The following is a 24355-nucleotide window of genomic DNA, read 5'->3' as shown; positions in this document are numbered from 1 at the left end:
TCGATTCGCTTCAGAAGGCCTTTATTAACCCCCCCAGAGCCGTGTGGAGCACGTTATTTGATGTACAAATGCATTTTTTATGGACTTCAAAAACAGAGCAACAATTATTGCTATTATAAAGCTTGGATTAGCCAGGACTTTTTTAATATAACCCCTGAAAGAAGAATGTCATATGATTGAGGGTGAGTAAATCATGGGCTAAATTTCATTTTTGGATGAACTAACCCTTTAAAGGGGCTATATGCAACTTTTTCCCCAAAATAAACGTAACAATAGCCTTTTTATTTTACCATTTATGACTCAAACATCTCCTGATGAGCATACTGACACCTTGTCCGCTCACAGCGGGTGCACCTATAAGCCTGTATCCTATTTTTCCTATTTTCTGACGGGTCGTTTTTTTCCCGCGCTGTCTGCGGATGTGACGTCACCACCGCTGCGAGAGCGAGCAGAAAATAAGAGCAGTTCTATTTTTTGGCCACAGGTGTCAGTCGCGAGTTTAAATTTCAGAAAAACGCATATAGCCCCTTTAAAGCTATAACAGCTAATGCCCTGTCCCAAATGGCATACTTCATGTGCACTTTCGGTCTTGTGGACTTACAATGGCCGCTGTGTGCACAAGACCAGAGACGTAGGGTATCCCGTTCATCATTTAAGCTTAAAGAATTGGGTGCTCGTGAGGCGCACCTTTTGTGGCTGCTATGCGACCTCGATGCGCACTTCTGCTGAGCCCGCAAGACTGTGAACTACGCAGAGGACTTCTACCCGGCAGTCAAAGCGGCATTACGTTGTGAAAGAGCGGACTCAGAGGAAGACCGTGAGGGATTAGGCTGCCATTTGGGACAGGGCCTAAGTGTGTCGGAACTGAGATCTGCAGGAAGGTGGCCCTCTAGGAGCTGGGTTGGCTACCCCTGATCTAGAGATATCTAGCTCCATCTAGTGGTTGTAAGAAAGTGAAAGTGAAAGTGACATGACATGTAGCCAAGTATGGTGTCCCATACTTGGAATTTTTGCTCTGCATTTCAACCATCCAAGTGCACACACACACTGTGAACACGGGCAGCCACGTGGGCAGCCATTTTTGCTGCGGTGCCCAGGGAGCGATTGGGGTTTAGGTGCCTTGTTCAAGGGCACCTCAGTTGTGGGATATGAGGGTGGAAGAGAGCCATTAGGCCACAACTGCCCATAGAAGATGTTTAATGCGAAGAATGTCATTAAACATACTAAAAAACAATCGGTCAGTAGCCACGTTTACATGCACACTTTTTTGTCATTCCGATTAAAATCATTCCGACTGAAAGATTCAGTGGACTGTTAACATGAGACTTTATCTAAACCGATGTGCCGACGCTTTCAATCCTAATCATTTTGTGACATGTGCACACAGTTTGTCTGTCACATCAGAAATGTTGACGTTGTTCTCTCCAGCAGCTGGAATGTGTTCCCGGTTGCCATGGCAACTCTCAACAGTCATCAGGACTTGTACAGTTTTATAAAAGCTATGTATTTGCTGTAAAGTGTAAGAATCATCTCAGAAAAAGTACATTCTTCTATCAGGCGCAGTTGAAGTAAAAAGTGCCTGGGACAAACAGTCAAGATGAGATGGTGTAACGTTAGTCAGGCTATGTCTGTGTCATTATTCCAACATTATCTTCATATCTTGTTACGCAAAATAAAACGTTTAACACCTCAGAAAAATTAACTTTCCTCTCTTGTCTAAGTCGTGACGTGGAACGCTGCTTCTGGGTCCAAGCCTAAACTTGTTTATGAGCGCTATTTATTCATATTAAACATCAAACATTTTAAATACTTACCGTCTACACACAGTCTCTGTGCTCACAGCGTCACAGACATTAATATTTTAACGATTTATTAAAGATGTATCACTGTCTGGCCATCTGGAATTTTGGTATTGAGATAAAGCTTATGATTATCATATTTTTTTTAGTATTACACCACATTGTGTGTGTATATTATTAGCATCGTTTGTTGTTTTTTCTTGTGGCATTAGATAGAGCGTTTGGACCCCTGAAGCGTGTCGCGTGTCGCGTGACGTCAGACTTAACAACCGGTGTGAGCGCAGCGCGCGCTCTTCAGTGGTGGAGGCGCGCGCAGTATATCACGTCACAGAAAGACGTGCACTCACAGTAATCGGATCAGGTCGTTTACATGGTGGAATGTTTCGTTTCATCGGTTCATGAAAAGGTTTATCCCACCCCTCTCAAACCGATTACAATTGTATTATTCGGTCTGGCCATTTTTATTCCGATTGAGGTGTTTATGGAGCATTTTCATTCGTATTGTAGGCTACTTTTAAACCGATTACAGTGCTCCATGTAAACGCACCTGGTAAAATATTTAATAGATGATATGAAGCCTATAGTATAAAGTAATATATTCTAAAAATGTTTATATTTAGCTTGCAAATCATTTTATTTATTCAAAGCACGCAGATTATTGATACTTTTGAAAGGACTTCAAATGGGAAGTGCCTCCAGATACTGAAGTTAGTCTACATACAACATCCACCAGCAGGAGCAAACAGGCAATACTAACCAGAAGAAAAGAGAGAAAACAATACATGAGCCACTGAAATATACTGTTCAAATGATTAAAAATTGTTTTTAAATATCCTTCTCTGACACATTTAAGAAAATATTGTGTAATTGGAATTTTTCAATTATTCAAAAGGATTCTATATATCAGTTGTAAGGCCATTTTCCATGTTCAGTCACTAGTTGGCGCTCCAGCAGGGTCTTTAGGAGAGACAAACTGTCTGTTCACCATTAAACTGAGTTCAAATGAATGAATCTGAAGTTTAAAATGATTCTGGCATGTAGATGGGTCATAAACCACTAATAAGTACCTTTTTATCTTTAGTCTAAAAATTAATCACACATTCACAATAAACACATATGATACAATTGGCAAGTAAAGTCATATTTATTACAGAAAAGAGTCATATGCATTCATCAGAATTCATTTGTCTCCTCATACGGCATGTGTTATATAGAGAGTAGTCTGCTCTATAAACTACAACAATGCTTGGGTTTATGTTTTTAACAGCTGAAGGACAATGAGAGACTTGATCAGGCCAAACATCTGAAGATCAGTATATGTCAAACTCATGGGGTTCAACAGGCCTGAATGCAAATATACACTAAAATAGTCGTGATGAGTGAAAATGATCAAACTAAGAGCAGGTCAGAATATAAACTGAAGACCTGACTATTGTTCACACATTTATTTTTGTGACTGCGCTGCTCAGGTCTTTTTCTCATCTTCACATTTCACACGTGTTTTATTTCGAAACTTCCCAGAAGGGTGTGTTTTCACATCCATGATGCATTTAAAGTATGCCACCTCTTAAAAGACATTTACTTCATCTATAGTTTTCTTCTGAAAAACCTGGTGTCTCTAATAAATCCAGAAGCAATATGAAGTGATATTGTTTTATAATAAAACGAATAATGTTATTACCAGTGAAATATTGTGTATATTAGTCTTGTTGGGTGCTCGTGTGTGAAGTTTGTGTGCAAACATGATCTTTTTTCCAGGTCAAGCATGAGGCTTATAGATTCTGAGGCAGAAAGATTATATGAAAGCATGTTTATTATGCATAAAGTAAAAAAAAAAAAAAACAATATGAAATATACTGTATATCAATTTTTGCATTTCAGATATATCTTGTATATCAACTTTAAAGATTTTTAAGACTAAATATCACAGCGAGAGAAAACTGAATGTCAGTAAAAGAACCACTAGGTGGAGCTTCAGCAGAATCACGTATCAACAGACATCTTTACTCTAATTTAACCATTTATTTGCATGTGGTGTTTATCTGTTTAAGACACGACAAATCATCTTTTGGGCTGGAGTTTGCTTTTGGAAAAAAATTATAATAATAATCTTTGAAATTGAATATATAATATGAAGCCTATATTATAAAGTAATATCTTCTTAAAATATTTATATTTAGCTTGCAAATCATTTTTTTGTATTAAAAGCACGCAGATTATTGATACTTTTGAAAGGACTTCAAATGGAAAGTGCCTCCAAGTTACAACATCCACCAGCAGGAGCGAACAGGCAATACTAACCAGAAGAAAAGAGAGAAAACAATACGAGCCACTTAAATATACTGTTCAAATTATCAAAAATTGAAGTCTTAATTTGCTGACACATTTAGGAAAATATTGTGGAATTGGAATTTTTGAATAATTAACTATTAATTTATCAGTTGTAAGGCCTTTGACACTGTTGTTTTTCCATTTTCAGTCACTAGTTGGCGCTCCAGCATGGTCTTAGGAGAGACACACAGTACACCATTAAACTGAGTTAAAATGAATGAATCTGAAGTTTAAAATGACATGTAGATGGGTCATAAAGGCCTGATAAGTACCTTTTTATCTTTAGTCTAAATTAATCACACACATTCAATAAACACATATGATACAATTGGCAAGTAAAGTCATATTTATTAAACGTAATACTGCAGAAAAGTCATATGCATTCATCAGAATTAATTTGTCTCCTCATATGGCATGTGTTATATAGAGTAGTCTACTCTATACACTCTAAAAAGTGCTGGGTTAAAAACAGCCCAAGTTGGGTTGAAAATGGACAAACCCAGCAATTGGGTTGTTTTAAGCAAACATTTAACCCAACCGCTGCGTTAAAACAACCCATTCACTGGGTTAAAACCCAATTGCTGGGTTTTTTCCACTTTCAACCCAACTTGGGTTGTTTTTAACCCCAATTTTTTAGAGTGTAAACTACAACAATGCTTGGCTTTATGTTATTAACAGCTGAATGACAATGAGAGACTTGATCAGGCCAAACATTTGAAGATCAGAATATGTCAAGAAACTCATGGGGTTCAACAGGCCTGAATGCAAATAAGCACTAAAACAGTCGTGATAAACGATAATGATCAGAATATAAACTGAAGACCTGACTATTGTTCACACATTTATTTTTGTGACTGCGCTGCTTAGGTCTTTTTCTTGTCTTCACATTTCACACTCGATGTATCGAAACTTCCCAGAAGTGTGTGTTTTTACACCCATGATGCATTTAAAGTATGCCACCTCTTAAAAGATATTTACTTCATCTATAGTTTTCTTTTGAATAACCCGGTGTCTCTAGTATTTTCTGGATAAAAGTGTCTGCTAAATGAATAAACATGAATACATCCAGAAGCAATATGAAGTTATTTTGTTTTATAATAATATTAATAATGTTATTGCCAGTGAAATATTGTGTATATTAGTCTTGTTCGTGTGTGAAGTTTGTGTGCAAACATGATCTTTTTTCCCAGGTCAAGCATGAGGCTAAAGAATTTAAAGATTATATGAAAGCATGTTTATTATGCATAAAGTAACAAAAGCAATGGGAAATATACTATATATCAATTTTTGCATTTCAGATATATCTTGTATATCAACTTAAGATTTTTTTGACTAAATATCACAGCGAGAGAAAACCTAATGTCAGTAAAAGAACCACTAGGTGGAGCTTCAGCAGAATCACTGTATCAACAGACATCTTTACTCTAATTTAACCATTTATTTGCATGTGGTATTTATCTGTTTAAGACATGACAAATCATCCTTTTAGGCTGGTTTAAGATGCCAAACGCATGTGCTTTACACTCTTTTTATAGTCTGTCTGTTTACAATAAATCATCACACATAGAGATTTAAAGACAGACAGCATAAAAATGGTAGAAGAAAACAGGGGAAAACATTCATAATAACTTACATGATGTGGTATATTACCTATAGGCCTACTAAAAAAGTACACAAATCAATGTAGGCAAACTGATCATTAATGGCGGTTCAAAACAAATATTTGGAGAATATCAGCTGCCATAACTGAATGATAAATGAGGATAGCAATACCAATATATACTTTTATATTCTAATAAATTGTTATTGATAGTCAAATTAATGGCAGTGGGTTGTAAGACAGCGTTCTTTGTAAAGCTGCATTATAGGCTGATTTGTAATTTGAAATGTGCGCTATCCACCTTGTTTTTAACATAAGAGCGGGTGCAGGCATTTATGGCTTGTTTCCACCAAGCGGTACAGTTTGAATTAGGACAGTAAACCCTGATCCGGTTTGCATTTCGACTGCCAACAGCACCCTCACTAGGTAGACTACATATGCCGAAAATTAACGTTCAACGTCATTCTCGCGTGAAGAAGAAAGCGACACATTAAACAATAATGGAGGACGTCCAGCAGATCTTGTTTTCTGCACCTCCTGCATTGACCATGGTACATTGCTGTGTGCCGACATTGAGTTGCAACGGTTTGTGTTTCAACTGTATATTATTCCCCTTGTAGCATGCACAAGTGACAATTCTCTGTCAACCAATTAACGTTCTGCATTGAGTTTAGCTCCACCCTTTAGGTACCAGACTACTGTACCAAAAAAGTGGTACGATACGGTTCGGTATTTTGGTACCATTCACAACTTCCAACAATCGAAACGGAAATAATTGCGTACCGTACTGAACCGCTCGGTGGAAACGAGCCATTACTTGAATGTGCCAGGCTTCCGGTGCCAAACAGAACTTGAAATTGCAAACTGGTAAGCTATCTATCACATTATTTTAATGAATTATATTCATAAACACATTGGCTAGTAGCACAAACACTGCACTTTGCTATTTGGTTAGTTGTTTACCTAGAGTGGCAAGTGTATGGGATATCTCACAAATTCACTGAAAATAGCTTCTTCTGCGTAGCAAAATAAGGTGGATGCAAAATGACTGGAGTTTAATTTTGGGGGGAAAAAAAGAATTAATCTTTGAAATTATATTTACTCAAATGGTTTCTTGTGGTATAAGGGGTCCAGGGAAGTATTCCACGTCATCTTCATCTGTTTGATCAGTGTTTGTTGCTGCGTTTCGCACGATCTTCATCTGTGGAACACTTCTGGTTCTGATGTCATAAACCAGAACGACCGCCATGGCCACGCCCACCAGAGCAGAGAGAGCCAATCGGATGGCAGCTTCAGTAACACCACAACAGCTTTCTTATGAGAGAAGAAATTAGCAACGTTAGAGAACAGAAATATGATTCATGTTTGGGAAACACATAGTGTGAGTCCCGTAAGGTCAGTAAGAGAGTAAAATGTTTTTTATTATTTGATACCAACCTTTCATTAAAAAAATAAATAAATAAAAAACATTTTTAAAACCACATTTTTCCATTTTAAAAATATATCTAAATTACGACATAATGCTTCACAAAAGTGGAGCAGTTAGTTCAAGACCTTAAGGCTGGATTGCTGTAATGCTCTCTGGTCCATTACTGGAACCAGAAAATATGACCATATCAGCCCAGTTCTGTCAACACTGATGCCCCATCCACACGAAGCCAGAGCTTTCCTGATCCGATCCTTTTTTTCCTCGTTTCAAGAAATATCTGCGTACACACGAGATCCATGAAAACGACTCAAAACGATCCCCGTCCACACGGAGACGCGTTTAGCTATATTTAAAATGTTGTATCGTATCAGCGTTTCGTCCACACGGATCCGGTGTTTTGGGAGCATGAAATCGATATTTTTTTAAACCGGGTCCCAGAGTGGATGAATCTGAAAACGACACCCTTGTGTTTTCGTGTGTACAGCCAATCCGTATATTTTGTGAAACAGTGATGTCATCACACCACATCCCACGCGGGAAAGACTAGAAGGGAAACAACTACGGGCTCTGGGCATGTGCACATAAATATTGCGTCATTTAATTACTGTATTTGCATTATTGTAAGGGTAGGTTTAGGGTTGGGGCAGGTGTAGGCATTAATAAAACACAATCTGGTAAGTAGCACATTTATTTATTGTTATTTTATTGTGAGATCTTGCCTCACTTCCTACTCTTGCTGTACCCCTTCTGCTGTAATTCTTCTTCTCGGTTTTTAGTGTATTTCTGTGGCAGAATTACAGCGCCACATACTGGTATGGCATGTATACTACATCGTTTTGAGCCGTTTTCATTGATCTCGTGTGTATGCAGATATTTCTTGAAACAAGGAAAAAAAAAGATTGGATAGGGAAAGCTCTGGCTTCGTAGCCTAGAAATCTAGACGCACATTAGCAGCAGAAAATGTATTTTGCCGCGAGTGTAGTCTAGCAACTCTCGGTAGACCGGAGAGCTGGAAAAACCAAACTCTGGTCAGGCCAATCACAGCGTGTGTAGAGTCGGTGGGCGGGCTTAACATAATGACGGCACGTCACGGTAGAGTTGCGGAGGTTCTGCGTGTTACTCGTAAACAAAGAAGCTGGCGAACAGCGGTCTTTTGAATCGGCTTCGGCCGCGACTCTGGAAGACTTGAAGTTAAGCTTTTCTTTGAGAAAAGAACAAAGAACGTCACTGAAGTCATACTTAAGAAAAGTTCGAAGTTTTGCCTACCGGATACGGCGAAAGTCTATCAACTTACGTTAGCTTGGCTTCACCTTCTTCTTCGCTCTGGTTGGTTGTGGCGCTCATGGCGCTATCCAATCGCGTGCAGAGGGAATTTGAAAGACAACCGTTTATCCCGCCCCTCGGATTGAGCCCTGTTAATGGTGAGTTTCCAGACCCAACATCTTGATGTGGGTCTGGCTTGTCAGGCTACTGGCTTCGTGTGGATGGGGCCTAAATCAGGCATTCTCAACCCTGGTCTTCGAGGGCCACTGTCCTGCAGAGTTTAGCTCCAACCCTAATCAAGCACACCTAAACCAGTTATTTAAGCTCTTCAGGATTACTAGAAAGCTACAGGCAGGTGAGTTTGATCAAGGTTGGAGCTAAACTCTGGAGGACAGTGGCCCTCGAGGACCAGGGTTGAGAACACCTGCACCAAATGGTTTAGCTCCCCAGTACGTGAGTGAGCTCTCAATACATTATACTCCATCACGTCAATAGCAATCTCAAAATTCTGGTCAGTTGATAATACCTAGAATATCAAAATCAACTGCATCCTTTTCCTATTTAGCACCTTAACTCTGGAACAGTCTTCCTAGCATTGTTCGGGAAGCAGACACACTCTTTCAGTTTAAATCTAGACTAAAAACACATCTCTTTAACCTGGCATACACACAACACGTGATCCATTTCTATCATTCAAATCAGTTAAATGATTGTTAGGCTGCATAAATTAGGTTAGCCAGACTTTTTATTCTCAGGAATTTTCTAGGGACCCCTTAGAACCTTAGAACTAGACAATACCCTGTGACGGCCTCGTCGACACGACAGCTATCGGCACATATCCTCAACAGAAACCACAAGAACCAGACAAGTCCTCTGCACAGACCCTTTGGTCAGCTTCTTCTCCATACCAGCGTGATGAATCAATCTTCTATAAAAAGGATCTGAATGAAATATGTTGAATGCTTGGTGAAAAAGTACTTGTAATGTGGCCTGAATCATAATCACACCATTGTTCGTTCATTGGCCAGAGGAGAACTGGCCTGGAGAACTAAGCCTGGTTTATCCCAAGGTTTTTTGCTCCATTCTGTCACCTGATGAAGTTAGCGTTCCTTGCCATTATCAGCTTGCTTAGTTGGGGACACTTCTCAACAATATTTCATTCAATTATTCAACAATATTATTGATCTGACTGTACTGACACTGATGAGATCTGAACTGAGCTGGACAATCACTGAGTTGCTGTATAGATGAAATGAACTAATTGCAGACTATTGAGGATGAAAAATTATATTTCAATGCCTTTGCATTCTCTCGCAAATGTTTTGCATTCCACCACGAAAAAATGTGCACTCCCTCAGAAAACTGTTGCGTTCCTCCGAAAAACATATATAATAATTGACAAAAGCATTGACATATAACTTTTCGTTCCATCTCGTATTTTTTCCATCACCATGTTCTAAGTTAAGGGGCTCCATAAATTACAACCAAATTTAGCATTTAACAACTGCAATGCGTCCAATTTATAAACAATATGATATACGCACTAAAACCAGCAGAAACTCGAGCACAAATGTCATACATGACGTCTATATCACTGCTGTCGAGTGTTTTCCACAAATAAATTGCATAAAAGTGGAGAATTTCTCAACTTTTGGATGCTCAGATGTAACCTTGGTGTCCAATGCTTGGACTGCTCACTTTTTGTTCACAAAAGAGTATTTCTATTTTCATAAATAGGTGATGAAGAGAAAGTTGTGAACAGTTTTACTACACTGTACAATCTAATTAGTTAGACTTACCGATTGCCTTAAAACAACAAGTGAAATAAAGTGGAATAGTATATTGTGCTAACAAATGCTTAGTTAGTATAGTTCACTTACACAAGAGTTCTAGTAACTAAAAATCCCTAATATCATAATAGTCAGAAGCTAGGTCGACGTTTAAAATGCGATTTCTTTCTCTGTGATTTCTTGTTGCATCACTGCATCAATAGGAAGAGAGTTATAATAATATGAATGTTCCAAAGGCCAACTAAAGGGAACACTGATTATCATAATGGTGATCTTATAGTTTGTTTTTATTTTTTTGCTTGACAAAATGGCACTCAAACCAATCAATTCATCTTAACTTGGGTTTTCTGAGCAAACAAGGAATAGTATGTGAATAGTAAAGATATTTTTTTACAATTAAGATAAGACATTAAGTAAAGTTAACTAAAAAATGTAAGAATCACCGTTGGATTTTACAGATTACTTCCACAATCCATGACAGTGAATTAAAGGAGAGACTTCACTCCTCAATGTGATTTGTCCGCAACCACAGCACAATGCAAAATGATTCTGTCATCACAAAAACACTTATTTCATAATCAGACTAATGATGTGTTTACATGTTAAAAAGTGAATATAGATATTGAATAAGCCAACTGGTATACTCACCACAGACAATAAGATTGACCATTTTGAGTGGAGTCTCTGATCTGGTGGTTTTGACTTGGTAAAGTCCAGAGTCTGTGGTTCTGGTGTTTGTGATGGTCAGAGATCCGGTCTGATGATCCAGCTTCAGTCTGTCTCTGAACCTCCCATCAGCACTACCATCATAAAACGTGGTCTTATTGTTCTGTCTATTGATTTGAGCAATGAGAATGTCTTTATATCCAAAACTCCACCGTATCTGATCATCTATCTGTATTTCAGTAACACCAGGGTTTAAAATGACGGATTCGCCATCGATCACTGACTTCACTTCATCTGCATCAGCAAAAACACCTGCAGAACAAACAGAAATTATTGCTTCAAAACTAATTTTATTTTGTTTTTAAATAATGCAAACCTTTGACACAAATTTGAATGCATTATTGAAATAAGTTCACATTTTCATACAAGTAGATAAAGGTAAAGATTTATTTTGCTTGAGTTGTGAATCACATTTATGACATTAACAGCACGTGTGAAATCTTCTCACTGATTTAAATAGTACTCTGTGCACCATAAAACACTTGTAACTTACCAACTAAACCCCACAAGCACAAATAGAAGGAAACCGGGTGAATCATTTTCTTCAGCAGTTTGAAGTTTCAAATAACAAAAGACTTCAATTCTAACTTCAGATGAGCTAAAGATGAGAGATGTCAGTCTGTTAAAGAATAAATACTTCTGTGCTCCTCCTTTCAGAGTCTGTACGCCTTCTCACCTGGACATATTTAGACATATACTGCAGACTATTGTTTCTCAAGTTAGATATTTTAAGATTGGTATGAGTTCCCCTTTATGCCATGCAGTAGGGCATATTAGTAGAGCAGATCCCCTAACATCTTTAGATAATGTGAAGTTGACCTAGCACAAAATACACACACAACACAAAAACTCAGACCTGACATATTCTTTTGTGCGAGTTATACAAACTTAAAGGGATAGTTCACCCAAAGATGAAAGTTCTGTCTGTGGAAAATTTAGCAAGTGGACCATCCTTAGCAAGACCAGATGTTTTATGTGAAACATTATAGAAATTATATAGCATTAAAGCACTAATAGGCATAAGGGTTAGTTTTTTTTTGTGGGCTCCAGCCCATGTCAGAGTAAAGGGGAATGAGGATGCTGATAAACTGGCAAATGAGTCGTTCAAGGATCCTGATATGAACATCAGGGGCCCGGTTTTTCAAAAGTAATCCACTAGGATTTTGGAGAACGGATTGGATCAAATCTTGAAAATGTGTTTTTCAAAAGAAAAAACGTATTACATAATCGGATTAGATCACGTAATCCAATCTTGGTTTTGATCCGGATCAAACCTTTAGTTTGGGTTTTTCAAAACGTTCTTGTAGGATTTGGATCACTTTGATCCAAAAAATCTGGATTAAACTGATCCCATCAGAAGGGTGGATTCAGCGTGGATTTCATGCCCAAAATGTAATGAAAACTTAAAAAATGTATCAAATAATACTATATTTGGATCATGCAGTATCTTACAAGATATCCTTTTATTCAAAAGGTTTTAATTTTATCTGTTCATCCGTCAGGCTACAGTGATTAGATAGGCTTTAACTTATTCAGCCTTTCAGTATAGGCCTACAGCAAAGTAGAAAGAGTTTGGCCTTATAAAATAATCCCCCAAACAGCTGTTAAAATTGAGCAAAAACAATACATTTTATTCTGTCACTAATTGATATATATATATTCACTACAATCGAAAATATTTTTGTTTTTAGAATATTTATTAGTGATGCATGCAATGATTACAGAATAACCCAAAAAATGCAAAGAATGGCAATCACTGATTTTTGAAATCCAAAACAAATCCAAATCAGAAATAGTGTCTAACTATTGCGTCCCTTGTTGCACGTCCTGTTTGCTCGTTCTGGCAGAATGCAGGAGGTTGGTTAGGGTCTCCAAGGGGCTCAGGTGCATCATTGTCAGCACAGAGAGGGACATTGCGCTTAATAGCGATGTTGTGCAGGACAATACAGGCAAGGGTTTTTCTTGTTTTTAGTTTTTTTTAAATGTGTGTGTTTTCATTTCAAATAAAAATAAACTTATATTGACCCCACACTGGCTATGCTACTTGTTGCTCTTTACATATCTATAGTTCTACATTGTGATTTCCTATCCTGTTTGAGCACTGGTTATCCAGCACTGGTTATCCAGATTTGGTGATCCTAAAAAGTTCCTATCCGGATCAGATTGATCTAATCCGATGTTGCTTTAAAAAACTGGCTCCAAAAGTAAGCTGGATTACGTGATCACGGATCGCAAAAAAAGGATTACTAAATCCGGATCAATTTTATCCGGATTAAACCTTTTGAAAAACCGGGCCCAGGTTACAGATGAGGAAAGCGGAAATTAAGGGGAGGGTTGGAACTGAAGTGAAAAAGAGCTGACAGAGGAAATGAAACAATGAAAGAGGAAGGCATCTGAAATGTAATAGTACACAGCAACAGGAAAGGGATGTGATAATGACAAGAGATATTTATAAGGCATAAAACACTAACTCAAAGTTTGTATAAAACTGGGAAACATGAAAATGGTAATTGTGATAAATGTGGACCAGAAATGGTGTAAATCATACAAGAATGTACAGCATACAACAGAACGATTTTGTCACAATTCACCAGTGTGAGTTCCCGTGATCACTGACCACCAGAGGGCACTCCAACCTGGACTGTCATTTCATCAAAGACTACATTACCCATAATCCTTTGCCCGGACTCATTGCACTGAAGCACTGAAACAGTTGAAGCAAATGTGCCATATTGTTTCGAAGCTTCGAATCAATCCGACACCTGTATCTACGGCGACATCTAGTGGTCACTTGCATGTGTTGCTCTGAAATACCTTGACAATGATGTCAAAAAAAAAATTTAACTAGATGAATTGTCACATTTGTTACATAACATTTGTATTCAAAAATATGATTTGCTCTGCTGTTGAAGGAGTTAACTGACTTCATTTTTACATATAATTTCTCCAGCCTTTGAAAAAATCCTCTCACATGGGACACTTGTTGTCCTCTGCACCCTCCAAAATGCCAGGATGAGTGCTCCTCAAATGGTGCATCAAGACTAGCTGCCTATCACAATACAAACATCTCACTTTATTTGGTGTTTCCAAATGGAAATGCTCCCACACCACAGATGTACGGCATCTCTTGTAATGGACAATAACAAAGATAACTTTCTGATTACAACATCCTCATGCTGGGAAAAAGTTATATATAGCCTACACAAATGCAAGTTCTTAAAGGTGAAACCAAGATTTTATTAATTTCATAATGAGTTTAACTCTTACAAAAGCCCTCAAAGTTATGAAAATGCAATCAGTCTTTTTTCCATTATAGAAGAATATGATCTTCAAACAAAACCTTTAAATCTAGCCTAAATATAGCCTAACTAACCAAAGCGCACTATAAATCTCACTTATATCACAAAATCACTGCTATCACAAAATCTCTCTCCTCTCACAAAAACCGACGAGGTGAAGACGGATTTACTTCACTTTTAAACTGTGGTGAATTAGGTTTATACAGATGTGTGACTGTAGGTGCGTTTACATGGAGCACTGTAATCGGTTTAAAAGTCCAATCCGAATAAAAATACTCCATATAAGGGTGATTCTTCAATTGGGGGCTATTTTGCGATCTTACATTTTGATGAATGAAATTTGGTTGAATTTTGTTAGAATTATGTCAAGACAATGTTTACATGCTTTGATGTAAAGATATAATAATGGCCACGACTGAGCTTAAATATAATTTGAGTATTTTATATCTATTTGCCAACTGGCACTGCAAAACGTCATTACCATCACAACATCAAAAAGTATCATAATGCAAAGAATGTATCAAGGAGATAATTTAAACTCATTTATCTTGCAAACATTGTTAATCTTCAACAATACGTATAAAAAACTAAATGTTTCCATTCAGCGAATTACATATATTTTCTTGTTCTTACCATCAAAATGTGTTTTTCTGTGTTCATCAAAGCACACTTTTGTTTAATTTCGGGAAAATTATTTTTAGTTGTTTTTTCTTTGAATAGGTGGATGAGTATTTCATTAGGCTTTTCATGTAGCACCTGAAGATTGAACATAAAACAGTTTTAAATATATGTTTGCTGTAAATTAAGCAACGTGGCGGTAATGACATACTGTTCTGGTAATGACATAGTGTTTTGGTAATGACATAAATGAAAAGTGCACTGATACATAAAGCAAATTTAAAGGCTTAAATAATGACTTCTGTTGAGTGTTGTTGAAAGAAATGGACAGATGTGAGGAGATATATATATAAATATGACACAACCATCAACTTGAACATGTTTATTTCAATCATGAAGAAACCATACAATATGTTTTAGAGAATCAATTGTTACAATGGGATAAAACAGCATAAACATCCTTCATAAACTATGACTATTACCATTAGGTGAAATATTATATGTTTGGGTTGCATTGGGTTAAAACTAACAATGCATAATGAAACGTGTTTGCTTTCAAACACACTCAAAAAATTATTTTATGATGCTGTTCACTTTATTTAAGCAATTCATCTTGATTTAACACAATTATATCAGGTTTCTGGTTCAAATGTAATTGATTCATGTTAAACTGACTTAAAACCGTTACTCTTTGACATAACTTGATGTTTTCATTTTGAAATAACACGTTTCAATTAAGTAACCCAATCAAACAAGACTTTCACTTCCCATCATGCTTTGCAAAGGGGCTGAATTCGGAGAGTAAATGTTTAAATAAAGTGCTATTTGATGCCTTTTTAACAAGATGAGAAAATGGGGAGACTTTTTAATGCTTAATGTTTTGTTATGTTGGTATTTAAAATGTTTTGTTATGTTAGTGTTTTTGGAGGTTACCATTGTGGTGAAGTAGAGCATGTGCTTGGGATGAGGACCTGCTAATAACAATTAAAGCTATTTTAATAATAAAAACAACTACTTTGGGCATGCCATGGATGTAACAAAACCATCTTCTGGCTAGCCAATAAGACCTTGTAAAAGGTTTTGTAAATGTTGTAAAAAATAGTATTTGACTAAATAAAAAAAATCAATTAAACTGTATTACTTGATTTGGTTTGTTTTTAATATTCATTTTAGAATAATTAAATTGAGTAGTTTTGGACAAAATTAATAATGTTAAACTGATTTAACTAAATGGCATTGAATTAACCTTACGTAAAAAACTTACGTTTACTGAAATATACAATTTTAATTAAATTCAACATAACCCAATTACGTGGAACCTGTTGACATAAAAAAAATTAAGTAAAACCCACGTATCTTTTTTGAGTGCATGTATTTGAACATTCAAAATGTGAATTAGAGATGATAAAGGGAGATGGATGGGATGTGGAGAGAAAGAGATACTGGGCCCTAGTTTAAATGACAGGCATAGTGTAGTCACTCAATGAGCAAAGTGTCCTGAAGATCAACTCCAGCCTTTTTTCTATAATCTCTAGAGTCTAGACCTTTCAGTTGATTTCTTGGGAGCCATTCTGGTTAAAAAATAAGAAAAATTTGTTTTAGGAAGTAAGGCATCTCACTTAAGTTTCATTGTAAAATCACACTATTATGCTTCTTTAACTTAATTTATAAACACATAATATGATATAGATAGTGACACAGAATATGTCATTACCACCATCACTTGTCATTACCATCACAACAAGTTGTGTGTTGGTAATGACGTGATGCGGTAATGACATTTTTTTATTTTTTTCAGGAAAAAAGATGCTAGGTCATGGATTTGTTAACATCATTCAACAGCTAGTACAAAAAGAACTTTAAATACACATAAATCATGTGAATATAAATATATATTTATCAAAATATTGCTGCTACAGCATTTATGGTAATGACGCTGAATAAGTCTACTCCATGATCAGAAGGAATTCATGATTAAATTACTTACTTTTTCAGACATCAAATATCACTGTTCTTCCATGGCTGACATGTGCTCCCCTGCTAGTCTTCATTTCCATGGTTGCATCATAAACAAGTCTTACCCTCAAAAAAATCCTTGTTGTAATCATAGACTGTCGCGGTAATGACAGTATTGTTATGGACAATTCTAAATTGTTAAAAATATTCACAAATTGCACAGATATGAACCAGAATTATTCATCAAGTGCCTTTTTAAGTTACTGTTTAAACATATATTGTGATTTTTTAATGAACTGATAACATTTTATCACATTTTCAGAGCAGATAAGTTTTAAAGTCTGGGTTGGGGACAAGGCCTTAGTAGCCAAATATTAGTGATGAAAACATTTTTAAAAATGGAAATCAAACTGATTTTAGTGTATAACATTTTTTGGTGGTGCAATGAACATTATTTGAAATAACTAAACTATTTATTTTAAAATATAGTAATTTTAACATGAATGTATAACCTGGGGACATAAAAGTTCCCCTAATTGAAGAATCACCCATAAACACCTCAATCGGAATAAAAATGGCCAAACCGAATGAAATTGTAATCGGTTTGAGAGGGGTGGGATAAACCTTTTCATGAACCGATCAAACGAAAAATTCCACCATGTAAACGATCTGATCCGATTACTTTGAGTGCACGTCTTTCTGTGACGTGATATAGCCTACAGCGCGCGCCTCCTCAACTGAAGAGCGCGCGCCGCGCTCACACATAATGTTGACAAGAGAGGAAAGTTTATTTTTCTGAGGTATTAAACTTTTTATTTCGTAACATGTTATGAACATGATGTTTGAATAATGACACAGGCTGGCTACACCATCTCATCTTGACAGCGTTCGTCCTAGGCTTCAACTGCACCTGACAGAATAATTTATTTTTCTGAGGTGATTCTTACACTTTACGACAAATAATAAATAGCTTTTATAAAACTGTACAAGTCCTGGTGGCCGTTGAGAGCTGCCATTTCAACGGGGAACATTCAAGCTGCTCTCGTTTCTCGTTAGTTATAAAAAAAAAAAATTCAACAATTCAGAATTAATTTTTGATTCCACATTCATCATTCACAGCTGTTGAAATAGCCATTGTATAGGACAAAAAATTTGGTTAAACTACTGCATGTCCGCCCACAGAAAAATAAATAAATATAAAAATTACCAACACAGAACTATTGATCCACCATACGTAACGAATCTGAGGCGGCAGACAAACTGTGTGCGCATGTCACAAAAGGATTCCTACTGAAAGTCAGCACATGTAAACACCAGATCGGTTTAGATAACGTCTCATGTAAACAGTCCACCAAATCTTTCAATCGGAATGATTTTAATCGGAATGACAAAAAAGTGCGCATGTAAACGTGGCTTGTGTGGTTTGTTTCCGCCCCCTTTAATCAACGCAGTTTCGACAGCGCCACCTGATGAAACACTTCGAAGCTTCATTTAGCCATAGTCACGTGACATGGGTGTTTCGAATCACAGTTCGGAACATCTGCGCTTCGGGATCTCGGCAAAGCGCCGAAACGTCAATTTCGCGTCAGCCATCCCTAGCTTCGTGAAGCACTGAAACAGTTTAAGCAAATGTGCCATATTGTTTCGAAGCTTCGAATCAATTTGACACCCGTCTCTACGGCAACACCTAGTGGTCATTTGCATGTTGATCTGGAATAGCCTTGAAGATCCATGTAAAAAAAAAAAGAAAAAAGTTAACATCTGTCTGACAACTACATGATCTTGGTTTTTTAACCTGTAGCCTGCTCATTGTGAATAACTATAGGTTTTTTTGGTCATGAAAAATGATTAATGATTGATAAAAATTTATAAAAACAAATAAAGCCACAAAGTGTCACATTTGTTACATAACAGTTTTATAAAAAATATTATTTGCTCTGCTGTTGAAGGACTTAGCCGACTTTTTATATACTTTTATATACAAGTATATATATATATATATATATATATATATATATATATATATATATATATATATATATATATATATATATATATATATATATATATATATATATATATATATATATTAGTGGTGGGCCGTTATCGGCGTTAATGTGCTGCGTTAACGTGAGACTCTTATCGGGCCATAAAAAAAATATCGCCGTTAATCTATTCTCAAAGTTGGGTTGGGAGCTGGGTCTATACTACGCAAACTATGATGACTTTCACCTTGATATTTTAGCGCAGATGTATACCTAGCCGAATTGCACTGTAGGGGGCGAGAGAACGAGTCTTCGACCCTGTGTGTATGCCTACTAGTGCACTGAAAAAAATTTTCCGTTGAATTTACTCAATTTTTTATCGTAAGTGGTTGCAATCAATTTATTTTATCTCAATTTAAACAAAAACACATGCAATTCCCATAGAACCAAAACAATTTTTTTATTAAAATAAAAAAAATAAATTTAAATTATTAAAATGAGCACAAATTAATTGTGCTTAATTTAATCGGACCATAATAATTTTTTTCAGTGTGTTGTCAAAAATATCCATATTTCGCTATGTATCGATACTGAAATATCTGAAACGATACAATATTCATTTTCTACAGTATCGATATCAGCTGCGCTCTCCTCTCCGACCGACAGCGAGTTGACACACCCACTTCCTTTCATTCAGTCCGGTTAACCTTCTGAACATGTCGAACCGGTTCTGCTGGATTTTTCCTTGCGACAGCGTGCTAGTATGGGTGTGACCGGTCTGAATTTCTTGGTTGCACATAACGTTAATTCTACTAATTCCCGCAGATTTCGCGGTCGCATCTGAAGCGCACACACACATACCGTAATAAAGCTGCCTCTGACATACAAGTGCAAAAATGAGCTCCTTTTTCCAGTTCATTAATGGTCAAATACACTCAAAAATGTCTCAATGCCCATCTTGGTGATTTTTAATGTAAACAGTCGTAACCAGCTCACATGAACAGTGGGATCCATGTGTGCGTCAGGTCTTAAAGGGACAGAAGTTATTTATTATTCAAACTACAAAAAGACAAACGATCACTTACGAGCACACATATTCTGAATGCCTTCGGCAGAATTCAAATGAGCCATTTTAATCTAGATTAAAAAAATTAATCTATGCCCACAACTAACTAACTAACTAACTAACTAACTAACTAACACACACACAATTTTTTTAGCAAGTAACTTACATACAAATGAGGGAAAATACTGCTATCACAAAATCTCTATCCTCTCACAAAAACCCACAAGGTGAAGACGGATTAACTTCACTTTTAAACTGTGGTGAATTAGGTTCATACAGATGTGTGACTGTGTGGTTTGTTCCCGCCCCTTTCAATCAAACGCAGTTTCGGCAGGCGCCACCTAATGAAACACTTGAAGCTTCATTTAGCGATTGTCACGTGACATTGGTGTTTCGAATCACAGTTCGGAGCAGTGTTTCAAAACATCTGCGCCTCAGGATCTCGGCAAAGCCCTGAAATGTCAGTTTCGCGTCAGCCATCCCTAGTAATCAGTCCAATTAGGCAAACAAGACAGGAGAGACAGGCAAACGGGTAATCCACGGAACAGGCAAGAAATCCAAAACCAGAGACATGAAATCAGGGAAAACACTCAGAAATGCAGTAATACAACAAACAAGACTTTGCAGTGAATGATAGAGTGAACATGGTTTTTATAGGCTGGGGTAATGAGGTGATGAGACACAGGTGCAAACAATGAGTGAAGATGAGTCCGGGCAAAGGATTATGGGTAATGTAGTCTTTGATGAAATGACAGTCCGGGTTGGAGTGCCCCGTGAAGTGAATTGTGACATATTTAAAGTTAGTTCAGTCACTAAAGGAAAGGGGTGTAAGCAATTATTCACGTAAGGAAATGTTAGGAGAAGGAACAAATGATAGAATTAATGAGGAATTATTTAGATTTTGAATGATACAGGACTGGAGAGATGTCATCTCACTCTTATATGATCGCCTTAAACACTTGATCCCCAATAATTGCTGCTCGCAGCTATATTTATTATTATTTTTTGGTATCTTCAACCAAGTTGTACTCCATACTCCATTCCAGTAGGTGGCAGTACCTACGTCACTACTAAATAGAACGCCGCCATATTTACGACCGATCTCGCCCGGGATGGCCGCCTAAACTGCCCATTTGAATGAGAAAGCGAGAGACAGATACACTCTGTCAATAGAAAATTTCTATTTTAGGCTCAGATCCTTATTTGTTACCCCCAGTTTTCTTTTGTCCATTATTATCTGCCCCAGACTTGGCCCCAATTGGCCTTCCATGAAATATTTATATTTATATGTATGCTACAGTCTTGTACATAACCCCTCCCCAGACAGTGGGGATCGCTTGAAGGCTTTCAAGAGTACCGATGCTGCATATCAATATGCTGTGGCTGGATGGGTGAAAGATGTGAAAGTGCGGCACCTTGCCACCAATGATTTATATTTAATCATGGGAAATGTAGGTATTATTAAAAAAAATTAAATGTATGATTTTGGTGGTAGTTTGCTCTGACTAGGTAGTGAGTTGTTAGCTTGCTAACGTAAGTGGCTAACAGCTGGTAGCTTGGCAGCTGTTAGCCACGGGACAATTCTGATGCCAAATGAACCTAGGGGTTAAAAAAATATGTGTACCGAGTCGACCGTTCTCTGGGACATGTTTTCATGCAAACCGGAGATTAGCTGCTAACGCTAGCTAATTTCGGGCATTTGGTAAATCACTATTTTATACCACTAAAAAGGCTCAAAATAGTACAACACTTCAACGGTAGCATAATAAGGGCTCCAAAATGCAAACTGAAGCATTGAGAACTTTGTAAGTGTACCGACAGTTTATTAAAAAGATATATTATATAGATTGTAGCATACATGTTTACATGAAGACAAAATCGGACGCAGTCTTTAAAATCTAGCTATCTTTTTAATAAACTTTCTGTACACTTACAAAGTTCTCAATGCTTCGGTTTTCATGTAGGGACCCTCATTATGCTACAGTTGAAATGTGGTGCCACGAACGCATCACAGAGGGGCTGAAAATGATCTCTTAAAATGACAGCTAACCACTTCTTTCTTCTATCCTTTTCTTTTGGTATTGAATAAAATACCAGTTCGGGGTTCCTCTTTCGACTGTTGTTGCAGCCGACTGCACAACATATTGCAGGCATTACTGAGACCGTCGGTTGTATAGATGGCGGCGCAAAGCTACAGTGATGTGATGACCCGAAATAATAGTTGGTTTGCATTTAAACAACAGAAGAAGAAGAAGAAGAAGAAGAAGAAGAAGAAGAAGACTATGGCTGTGTCTGAAATCGCCCCTATACCCTTAATTAGGGCACAATTTGAGGGGAACAGCCATTTCTAGTCGTGTCCGAAACTATGGACGTTATTGAGTGCACTCATTCAATCCCACAATGCATCGTAATAATGAGTGTACAACCGATGCACGCTCAGTGGCTAGAGAATACCCATAATGCACTATGAGAGTAGCGTGCTGAATTCATTCCCGCATCTCGCCAGGAGATGGTAAGTTTTGTATACAAACTATAGAAACTATGCAAATACGTCATCAAAAGTTGCTGAAGGCCATCTCAATTCAAATCACCCACAATCCTTTGCACACATTTAAATTCACAAAAATAAACTGACGGATAACAAGTCGGTATTGAGCTTGTCTGAGTTTAGAAATGTAAGACAAAAATAATGTTTTCGGACATGAAAGCAGATGTTATCTTTTGTTTTGCTGTAAATTAACACAAAACTGACAATAAGTAAGCTGCTGGGAGACCGCAGACGGCTGTCATTAATAGAAAGCCAGTTAATATAAAGATGTGTATTACAAAGTATTTTTAAAAAAAGTTTTAATAGTATTTTTGTACCGCGAACATGGGGGCTGGAACATGTGTGATGTCAGGAATTCACAATAAGTAAAATACTAAATGATGGTCCAAAAGCAGGAAAACAGATAAATGTGTATTTAGGATCAGTGGGATAAAAAATTGAATAAAGTTCATTCAATTCACACTCCATCACAATAGGTGGCGGTATCCACCTGGAGTTGTTTCGCAGTCCGCCATAAACCTAAAGAAGAAGAAGACGACGACCCTCCCTGGCTCCTGCTCTTTGTGACACAACTTTCTGTATGGAAACTTAAAGCTTCTTCTCTCATTGCATATAAATCATCAGTTACTTCATCAGCCAGTCACAGTCGTATAAAATCATTCTCTGTTTAGTGTGTTTTGTTAGCAGTCGTCGCTGTCAGTCGTGTGAGTGTGGTTTATATCACACCGAGGATAATATCCACCGAAATCAGATTTTGCTGGAATCTACAACAGTATGAAGAGCACTTCAAAGCCGGTTTTGTTTTTATTGCTAATGTGCGGTAAGTGTATGATTTCTGTTAATTCTTGAACACTTTCTGTTTCACTATGACCCCACAGAAGTCTTTCGATGGATCTAACTAACCTTAACTGGATAGAAAGTTATTTATAGGGTGGCTTGAAGTCTATGAGGGGTGGCAACACCAAAGCAAGCATTCATGCATAGTTTTTGTGGATTTATGACTCGACATACTCGATCGTGTTCATGAATAGCCTATGCGAAACAAAATTGTCATTACCACAAAGTAATTATCTATGGGGTTTTATTTGTTTTTGTTTTTTAACAATTGTTCTGTAAAAAGCTTGGTTTAACTAGCTTTAAAAAGCTTTAATTTGCAGTATTGGAAAACACGTTGCGCTAAATTATCATCTTTTACCGTTGCTTTTTCAACGTGTTGCGCTCGAGACCCGCCTTCTTTTCCATTCATTTGCTACGTCTCGGTTTCTGAGATTTGCTGTTTCAGTGGGCGGAGCTTACATGAATATTCACGAGTTTCCCGGACACGCTCGTGGAACTGGGATTTTTTGTACCTCAGCAGGTTTAATGGATTATTTCAAGAAAAGGTAAATAGTTTCAATGTCTATGCCTAAACTTCAATTGTTTATTGCATTTATGACGTATTTAGCCTATTAGTTTGAAGTTTTGTGAAGTCGAACTGACTGAAAGATTGCAGGCATTAAGCAAACAAGTCGTTTTGATTTCATTTCGTTGTGCTTTTCTCGTTCTTTCTACCATGAAATGCTTTAAACTTAAAGTCTTTTACAAATTTTTATCATTTGTTGAATGCAATAACTGAAATAAACCTGTATAATTTGTGGACTAAAGTTGTAATCTATCCTGGCGTGATTGTTCTTAAAACTCTTGTTCAATTTTTGCTCATAAAATAATTTATAACCACACACAAACATGAATGTGTTGCTTTAATAGGTCTACATAAGTACATGTTGGATTAAAATTGTCATGAGAAAAGTGTGCCTGCCCTGTTTTGTTATAAAACTGTTCAACGTTCTTTATTTTTATGTTCACCAAGGCTGCATTTATCTGATTTAAAAAACAGTAATGTTGTGAAATATTTGTTCTATTTTTAATATATTAAAAAATCTTGTGTTTTCTGAGCTCCAGTCTT

General features: G+C 36.9%; 2 protein-coding genes across 2 annotated transcripts in view; one reads left to right on the top strand and one right to left on the bottom strand.

Annotated features, from left to right (window-relative positions):
* Positions 1 to 5344: 5344 nt before the first annotated feature.
* On the bottom strand, positions 5345 to 11639 carry LOC307120398 (uncharacterized protein). Its single transcript, XM_079807423.1, has 3 exons — positions 11432 to 11639; positions 10861 to 11190; positions 5345 to 7044 (listed from the first exon to the last, which is right to left on the bottom strand). The coding sequence occupies exons 1-3, from the start codon at positions 11475 to 11477 to the stop codon at positions 6833 to 6835; spliced, it is 588 nt and encodes a 195-aa protein (XP_079663549.1). The 5' UTR covers positions 11478 to 11639; the 3' UTR covers positions 5345 to 6832.
* Positions 11640 to 23044: 11405 nt separating this feature from the next.
* The window catches only part of LOC307120341 (uncharacterized protein), a 35883-nt gene continuing 34572 nt past the window's right edge, over positions 23045 to 24355 (top strand). The window contains exon 1 of the mRNA XM_079807341.1: positions 23045 to 23230. Within this exon, the coding sequence (XP_079663467.1) occupies positions 23185 to 23230 (46 nt within the window). The 5' untranslated portion in view covers positions 23045 to 23184. The remainder of the gene's footprint in view (positions 23231 to 24355) is intronic.

The sequence above is a fragment of the Gobio gobio genome (assembly GCF_949357685.1).
Source record: "Gobio gobio genome assembly, chromosome: 24".
NCBI classification, from domain to species: domain Eukaryota; kingdom Metazoa; phylum Chordata; class Actinopteri; order Cypriniformes; family Gobionidae; genus Gobio; species Gobio gobio.
The sequence above is the reverse complement of the archived record's forward strand: the minus strand, read 5'-3'. Positions and strand labels throughout refer to the sequence as shown.